This window comes from Cottoperca gobio, chromosome 1 (genome assembly GCF_900634415.1).
Source record: "Cottoperca gobio chromosome 1, fCotGob3.1, whole genome shotgun sequence".
Taxonomy (NCBI): Eukaryota; Metazoa; Chordata; class Actinopteri; order Perciformes; family Bovichtidae; genus Cottoperca; species Cottoperca gobio.
In genome coordinates this window covers 18,256,040-18,264,955 of record NC_041355.1, presented here as the reverse complement: position 1 = coordinate 18,264,955, position 8,916 = coordinate 18,256,040, and the positions used below count along the sequence as shown (strand labels likewise).

Sequence of the window (8,916 nt, the reverse complement as noted above, 5' to 3'; positions counted from 1 at the left end):
TGATCGTTTCACATCCTAACTTTGAGTGACATCGTTTTGGACCAATACGGGCACACTTTTGGGTTGCCGAGAGTAGGCGGGATTTCCTTGCGAGTTTAGCATTGCGGCCTCTGCTGAAGGACACCGATTCATTCTGTTTGCAAGGGTCGAGTCTTAGAGGTAAGTCACAACGTATTTAGAAACATTACACCATTCACTTTTTAACAATGCCGAGTCTTTTCTATGTTATCTTTAAAGGCGTTAGTGACATTGTACTATTCAACGATAAGCAGCAGTCTGAATATTAAACTAACTAACTAACTAGCTAGTCGGCTAACCTCTGAAGCTAACGTTAACCTACTGCACAGTGCGCTAGCTAACAAGCTTTGCAGTTACTGACAGATGAAAGTCAGTCTGAATTAAATACCCGCTTTTAGTGCATTTGTCAACCACAATGTTATTGAAGTGGTTTAATCCTACAGTAAAAATGTCACACGGGTTTATTGCACGGAAACCTGCGTCTTGTAAGCGTCTTGACATATTAGCTAGATCGGATTGTAGTAGCATGTCAAGACAACCACCATCACATCGCAAGCTCTTGTGTAATAAAGCCAGTACATTCAGCATCTAGTTAACAATTGCAAGAACGTTTTTTTTTAATGCTTCTTAAAGTTATGTTATCGTGCAGAGTTACACTAATTCCTGTTAAGAGTTGTCAACACTGCAATAATTAAATGATATGCTGTGTGACTAATACCAATTAGGTCCTCCTTAGTAGTTAAACTTGAGGTTTTTGTCCAGGTCTATTAAATTTGCTGATTATTTTCGGATTGATATTGAAAAATGTCCTAGGGCCCAAGGTGAAATCTTCAATTGTCTTGTGTCCGACCAACAGCCTCAAAGATATTCAAGTTACTATCATAGAAGTTTGCAAAATGAACCAACAAGATCTTAACTCAAAGTGTAATCAACATTTTTGGCAATTCATTTTCTGTCAGTCGATTAATCGTTTCAGCTCTAATGTTACGGTCAAGAATGTACTTGCTCATATGTTCCATTATTAATAACTCAATCACTTTTATTCTCCTCGTTATAGGACCATCAACAATCAATAATGGGAGCACACGACGCCGGAGGCCAACAGTTCACTGGCATTGCCAAGTACTTCAACTCATACACAATCATAGGAAGGAGGAATGTGAGTTGTGTGCAACTTAACTTAATAAAGTGCATTTTCATACTCTGCAGTTAAACTGTGACGTAGCCTTAAACCTTCATGCCTCTATGAATTTCTCATCATGCCTCCTTTTGTTTTTTCTTTAGTGTGTTATAGTCACATACGCCAGCCTACTAGCCATTGGCCTCTTCTTCAAATTGAAGCCCAAGAAACAGGCTGCCATCACAGAAAAGTGATCATGTGAGTTTATTAAAGTCTCTCCATTCAATGAGTTCCTAAATCCATTGTGCTTTAGTAAAGCATTGCTCCAGTCAAGTAACTCAAAGCCCTTATTGTCTCCTTACAGGTGTCCATTCTGACCACCATTTCTAACCGCTTGGAGGAGAGAAAGCAGCTGGACATGCTTGTAAAAAAATTACTGTTTGGTTTCCCTATGTAAACAATAAAGAACATTTATGCCCAAAACATAGAAAACATGTTTGTTTTATTTACAGTGTACACCAGTATAAAATACTATGATACAGAAATGTCAGCCATTTGTTGAACAAAGCTGTACTCATGGCAGTGATTTAAAAAAACAAAGAAAAACAGTCCCTAATCAACAATGGCACTTGGCATGGTGAGGGGATATCTGCAATAGATTAGTTTGGACCGAATCTGTCGTACAGAGCCGGACCAGGAGAAGGCTAACCCAATTTTGTATCTTCATTCACAGCTAGATTCTCACCAGAGGGGATGTGTTGATAATACAGTTTTGTTTTATCTTCAGTTCCTTGGGGACCAGCCGTTTGCTTAATTTCAAGCTTTATAGATTGATTTTCTCATAATTCAACAATGTCTCATGGATTGTAGGCCCCAGCGGCCAGCAGCAGGTTCCTTCGGGTGAAGTGGAGGTGTATGACGGGTGTGGATTTAGACATGTAGGTTCCCAGCAGAAGCTCCTGGGAGTTATCTTGTAGATGGACGTGTCCTGTAGCGGCTGTGAAATCATCGGTCTCTAAATCATCAAATGCTTTCGTAGCATTCCACAGACGAACCGTGTTGTCCATAGAGCCTAGAATAACGAGATGAAACAGTTACTGCAAGTCAAAATGCAGAAACTCTTCTCAAATCTGCATGTGAATACATTGAAACCAACAGATAAATCAAGACTGCAGTGGTATCGTCTTTAGTAGCTTAATCATTCTCTAAATCCAACAAATGTGGCTGCATGTATTCAGTTTAACAGTTAATAGATATTCCACTGATGTAAAATGAAGATGTTGTAGGTCACCCACCGGAGGCAAGGATCTCTCCGTCTCTGCTGAACCGGAGGGAGTAGACGGTATCTGTGTGGCCTTTAAGCTCTCCAATCATCAGCCCATGACCGATGTCCCACAGAAGAACTCTGCTGTCAGTGGCTCCTGAAGCCAAGAACTTCCCATTGGGAGAGAAAGCCAGTGCATGGATGGGACCCTGGAGGATGAGTTAAAAGACTGGATAAGTACAGTAGTGTCTCCCTTCTGCTGGCTGTGCTGCAGTATCAATCTGAGGAAAATACTTTCGGAAATAGAAACTAAATGAAAAATTCTACCACTTAAGAAAACCTGAAAAAATGTTTTTATTAAATTAAAATGAACTATAATTCATTTCAGTTTGAGTTATTTTTAGCTAGAATACATCACTACCGAAAAAAGGAAACGGCAGGAATCTCCATCAACTCTCGTGACATTCAACCACAGAAATCAAACAAGCTTGACTTTCCAGGAGATGACGCAATGTTGCAATTGCTTCACAATGAATCTGTTTTTTAAATGCAGTCTAGTAGAATTAATCATGATTTAAATATTGTAGTTAGATCAAAAGCCATTAAACCAAGCTGTTCAGCTCAGGTCTAATGCTAACCAACTGGTGTGGTAGAGAACTCCAGCCGATAGTTTGACTCAGTTTGAAATCTCTCTTTGGATAATTGATGATTAAACCATCAAAGACATTCATTATTTACTCATCTCACTAGGAGATTCACGTTGAATTTCCACCACACCCTACGATGCAAACTAAAAACCAAGGACGTTTTCTAAAATATGGCATCACTTTGTTTGAAGATTGAGTTTGTAAGTGCTTCATTGCATTACTTTAGACTCTGGATTTGGCTATCATGCTTATGGCCCTACTGCTGAATGGGAAAGCACAGATCAGGACGCTGCTCTGGCGATTCTTCTGACCTTGTGACCGGTGAAGATGCGGACACAGTTTCCGCTCAGGACGTCCCAGAGCCGGATGGTGCGATCAGAAGACCCCGTGGCCACATAATTGGAGTTGGGGTGGAAGCGGGTGCTAGTGATATCTGCTAGGTGACCAGAAAACATCCGAAGAGGCTGGTAGTGATCCGTCGCCCACAGACTGTTGAGAAAAATCACAACACAGAACAATGACAGAGATCTGTAGGCTGCTGTGTATCGATGTGTGTTTTCCTCTGTGTCACAGAAGGACGGTTTCTTACCGGGCAACTCTGTCATGTCCCCCGGAGATAAAATAGTACCCGTGGGGGGAAAAGTGTGTGTCCCACACTGGGTAGTTGTGGCCTTTGTAGCCCACCAGACAAGTGAATGTTTGGAGACTCCACAGCCGGACTGTACCGTCTTCAGAACTTGACAACAAGTAGTTTCTGGAAGACAAAAGGAAAGGTCAGCAGGAATTACCCGAGTTCTGTGAAGGTGCACATAAAGTAGTGTCTCTCCTCTACGTGCCTTTTAAAAAATACTTTATAAATCATTCTCTTGGATTTCGTGGCAAACAGAAGTTTATGACACTTGCACGTTCTGTTCAGAAAGGCCATCCTCAACACGTTTGAAGCGTAAGTGCAATCGCCGGAAGTCCAAATCTAACGTTAGGCTATAACCGAAAGTGCTAAAAATGCTGACTCATTTCCTGCAGCTTTCTACACGTCATGTTTAAACTGTTACCATGAGTGCACAGGCAGACACTAACAATGTAAGCCGTAAAGACATGAACAATGAAATGCTCTCTACCTGTCTGGGCTGAAGCTGATGCCGTACACCGGGCCACTGTGTCCGTAGAGAACCTTTAACTCACTGGCCGTCTTCTCATCCATGATCCTCTCCAGCACGTCGTCCGACTCTTTGTCGATCAGATTCAAGTCTTGAGAGAGAGGGAGGAGAAGGGGGGGATTGATAAGTGTCATAGAAAGTGAGAATAACATCAAGTCGGGTTGCGGTGGTCACGGTCGCGCACTGTACCTGCTGCGGACTTGACTTTGCGGAGCTTCTTCGGCGTGACGCTCCACACCCGTACTGTGGAGTCGGCGAAGCCTCCTGCGATCAGGCTGGAGTCGTCTGTGAAGTCCACTGCAGTCAGACCCTGCAGGGCGGTAAAGGTGAGAACAATTAGAAATGATTGTGCTGTAGTTTACCATCAACTGTCCACTCTATAGCACCTGCTAAGTTAGGAGCTATTACCTGGTAAGCATTGAGGAAAGAGTAGAAGCAGATGGAGGGCAGGTTATCTGGTCCCAGGCGGATCCTCTTCGTGGCTTCCTTCATGTACATGATCTTGTCCAGCTTGTCTGAATCCTTTAGTTCTGGAAGAGGTATCCTGAACAACAACAAAACAATGTCAACTGTCGCCGTCTGAAGGGTCCGCAAACACTTTCAGGATTTACAAGTAAATATGTAAACATTGGAATATGAGGATTGGACGTTGGACGAGTACAAGTCCATTAGCTGTCTTGTACTGTGTGTGAATAAGTTGTTTCCTTCAAAGTAAAAGTTTGAATTCATGTGATCATTTTAAACTGAAATGCTACTGTTCTGGCCGTACAACGTTAGGTGATGGAGACAAAACGAACGGATCGGCAGTGCACGCTCAGAGGTCTGTAAAATCTCTACCTCGTCTGCGAAGGTGCATTAGGATCCTGCTTCTTGCTCTTGGAGCCCATGCTGTCCTTTTTAGGTTTCTTCTTCTTGGGTTTGCCCTCCTCATTCTCTGCCTCCTCATCCTCGTCATCAAGAGGCAGCTCAATTTCTGGTTCCTTCAACAGTCCATAGTACACCTGATTGAATGAAAATTAAACAAGAACATGTGACTTCAAGAGGTCTTAGCAGTTTGCACAGAGCAGAGGAGATGGCAGTTGAATGTATAAACTATAAATAGTTCAATATGTATTTTTTTTCCAGTATTGTTTACACGTGTGGTCACTTAGAAACATGTTGTATATATAGATTCCAGTTGTTTCTAATTTTTTGTAAAAGAAATTATCAACAAAATTCAACTGGAGTTTTTTTCTCTTTTTAAGATAAAACTAATTGATGCCATTATAACTGTGTTATACTGCACAACAATACATGTTGGAGTTCTCCCTACTCCCAGCCATGATTGTGCCGTTTCCATAGAGGGGCAGGACTTATATTCTGCAGTGAGAATCGAGGCCACAGTGAGTTAAATGGGACACGAGCAAAGAAACGCCCTGATGGGGAAACAACGAAAACGCATCATATAGATGTCGTGTTGAGTATAAATCCAACCTTAGCCTTATTGGCCTCCCGCTTGCCCTCTCCTGCCAAGCTGCCAGACATGGTATCGATCTGGCCCTTGCTACGTGGCATGCCATCGAAAATGTCAATGTAGAGGTGCTCTTGTATGATATTCCAGATCTGGTTGTTCTGGCGCTCCTGCAGGTGCCTCTTCAGCAGCTGGTAAGAGTCACGGGAGATACGCAGGACGAACTTGCTGGTGCGAAAGTCCAGCAGCGTCTCGTTGCCTCTCATGTGCTCCCTCTTGGACAGGCTGGACAAAACACGCAAGTCAGTCTGCGTAGTAACACTCTTGATCCCCACTGAACCTGCGATGGAGAGAAACACAACAGGTCATTACTACTAAAAACAAATATCAAGTGTTTAAAGTTGGAAGGACGTACAATATGTCAAGGAAACTCACTTTTCAAAGAACGCCTTGGCCTCACTCTCGTGATTGTTGTACACCAGTTCCAGATACATGTGCACAAACAGCGGGTAGAAGACCTGGGACAGCTCGGCTCGGTGACAGTCCAAAACCGATTCTATGAACCTCTTCAGGCCGCTGTAGTAAACCTGGTACAGCGGCGGGTCTCCCTGCTGGCTGTAAGCTGACAGCACCACGTTCACATCTGGCTGATCCTCCCCAGCAGCTGTCCAAGAACAAGTCAGAGTGAGGTGTGCATTTTAAAGTAAGCTTTTAAAAACAATGTCTTTTTTGTTGTTGTAAGATTACTTAACTGTCATTTAGGTAAAGAAAAGATTATGTGGCTTTATAACACAACTTTTAAACTAGAGAGATGACATGATGACAAGCCAGCTCCATGACAAGTGAGAAAACTCCAACTGTCGATCAATTTGGAGTCAAAGGAATGACATAAAAAATTATAATAAATCTGTAAAATAATAAGAAAATAAATGTTAAAAATATTAACAAGAATAAATAAGTAAATACAAAAATTGGAAATATAAAGAGAAATAAATAAATAAATGTGGAAATATAGAGACATAAAATATAAAAGAAAAATGATAAGCATTTTCATTTATTTCTTGATTTGTTGATTTCTGAAGTCACACAATAACAAACAAACTAAGTGATCAAAGCAGACCAGCCACTTATTTTTATTTACTCATTTGTTTTATTTTATTTTGTTACTCTTCATATCTCCACATTTATTATTTACTTATCTAGTATTTTATGTATTCCTCTATATATTTCAACATTTATTTTCTTATTCTTTGCCGGTTTTATTCTTTTGTATGGCACTCCTATGACCGTGTGAAAACATTACTAAGTGGAATATTTTCTTGAGTCTGTGACTTTCTTCACATTGTTATGACAGGCCTGTCACTAGGTTTTGTATCTTAACTTGTATTTGCGCTCAAACTGAAGAGCATATTGGCACTTGCTCATTTGACTGCATGGGAACATAGTGCTTAATTGTATCGCTTGGCTTAAAAGAAAAAAACCTTTGGCATCCCTAAAGCCAAAGGAAAATTAGTGAACACATCAGAAACTGTACACTAAAGGACCAGAAAGACAAAAACACTCAAATAATTGAATGTACATTTGTGAAACTTGTTTAGATGGACTACAACACCCCCCACTACACTATGTTGTTGTGTTATACTATATATTAAGAACTACTACTATCTTACTACACTACTACACCTTCTACTGTGTCTCACATGTATACCTATACTATATCTTAATGTATCATGTTATATATTATGCTACAGTGACTCTTGCAGCATATTATATTATATTAATACAGACAAACACATACCATTACTTGATCATATCATGTGTTGTTTACATAGACTTGTTCATATTTTGTCTGCAATTGCAGTTTCTATTTTTTATTCTATTCTGGTTTCAGTTTTTGCACCTTTTTTATTCTATTCTCATTTTAGTTTATGTACCTCCTATTATTTGTTTTTGTTAGCTTCTATACTAATCTGTATGTATTGCTGTCCTTGTACTGATGCAACAACTGAATTCCCCGCTGGGGATCAATAAAGTTGTATTTGTGGATTTCAACTCATTGAGAGTACAACTCTTACTTTGTAAACGTGATAGTTGCCCATGTAGGAAATGCTTTGATCTCGTAGTAGCTTATGTTATATTAACAGGAAACGTTTGGATTCACCATGCAACAGCGCTTCACACAATAAAACAGTAGCCAAGTTGTATATCGGACCTTTAGTTGGCGCCTGAGCTACAGCGGAGGATGAGCTGGTCACCCGGCTGAGAAGAGAGCTCGCATCCCCGCCTTCAAGGTCCACACTGCCTGCAGCACCACCCGAACCTGCCCCAGAGGAATCCCCCCCCTTCAGATCCAACGAATCCTCTGGTAATCCCGCTTCACGACGCAAAATTTCGACGGACTCGCTCAGTTTGTTCTTTCGGAGGAATTGCAGGACCGCCAGCAGCGTCTGCTGGTCCTCCGGAGCTCCCGCCGTCGATTTATTACTTCCAGTCGAAGAACTGGAGCCGGGGGACGTAGAGAGCAGTCTTCCGTCGTTTGCATTATTATTTCCACAGCCATCGTTTGATGGTTCTGTTTTTATGTCTTTTTCTTCAACCGCGTCGACCTGACCACCTTGTACGGCCGCCATTTTAAAAATGAAATGCGCATGTGCGAGATTTAAAAACGGAAAACACTAAAAGTGTAAGAACATGTCAGCTGATTGGTGCTCATTGATGCAGCGTCATCCCGTGTAGAGCAGAAGTCCCGCCTCCTGCGCCACCAGCGTCCGTCACTGAATGGGAACTGATCTGCCGGTTTATGAGGAAATTGGACTAAATCTCAGTTTAAAACTCAAATGTATTTTGCTCCAATAGTTCTCAAATAAGATATTTATATATATACCTGCTGCACCTGTTATTTAATTTATTTTTACTTTTTTTCCAGTCTTTGTGCTGCTGCCCCACCTGAATGTCCTCTCTGGAGATCAAATAAAGGCTTATTTTATCTTATCAATTCGAGCAGTAATTATCATTTTCATTTAAGAAGTGAAAGAGTTTAATTTCATTTTTAAACTGGATTGCGTAATTTTATAAATAGAGATGTACCGTTTTGCACCAGATGGTGGCACTTTGGTCCCACAGAACCTCTAACCAGTCTTGAGTGTACCTAACCAGATCACCTCCTCCTTGGACAAATGTAAAGAAAAACGGATTATTTTTTAACTAACAGTTGTTTTTAATAATCGATTAAACGTGTGAGGGGAATTTCTATCATATAC

The 8,916-nt window shown here is 41.0% G+C and overlaps 2 protein-coding genes across 2 annotated transcripts; one reads left to right on the top strand and one right to left on the bottom strand.

Moving 5' to 3' along the window:
* The first annotated feature begins 31 nt into the window (after window positions 1–31).
* Window positions 32–1,630, top strand: atp5md (ATP synthase membrane subunit k). The gene is made up of 4 exons (XM_029441848.1): window positions 32–159; window positions 1,076–1,177; window positions 1,303–1,396; window positions 1,503–1,630. Exons 2-3 carry the CDS (start codon window positions 1,094–1,096, stop codon window positions 1,390–1,392), a joined length of 174 nt encoding a protein of 57 aa, XP_029297708.1. The 5' UTR covers window positions 32–159; window positions 1,076–1,093; the 3' UTR covers window positions 1,393–1,396; window positions 1,503–1,630.
* Window positions 1,622–8,287, bottom strand: taf5 (TAF5 RNA polymerase II, TATA box binding protein (TBP)-associated factor). The gene is given in 12 exon segments (XM_029441837.1): window positions 1,622–2,210; window positions 2,434–2,611; window positions 3,361–3,538; window positions 3,639–3,803; window positions 4,168–4,297; window positions 4,396–4,516; window positions 4,615–4,750; window positions 5,044–5,207; window positions 5,680–5,961; window positions 5,963–5,996; window positions 6,092–6,320; window positions 7,869–8,287. Coding segments are annotated over 12 exon segments (2,250 nt in total). The 5' UTR covers window position 8,287; the 3' UTR covers window positions 1,622–1,995.
* Between the last annotated feature and the right edge of the window lie 629 nt (window positions 8,288–8,916).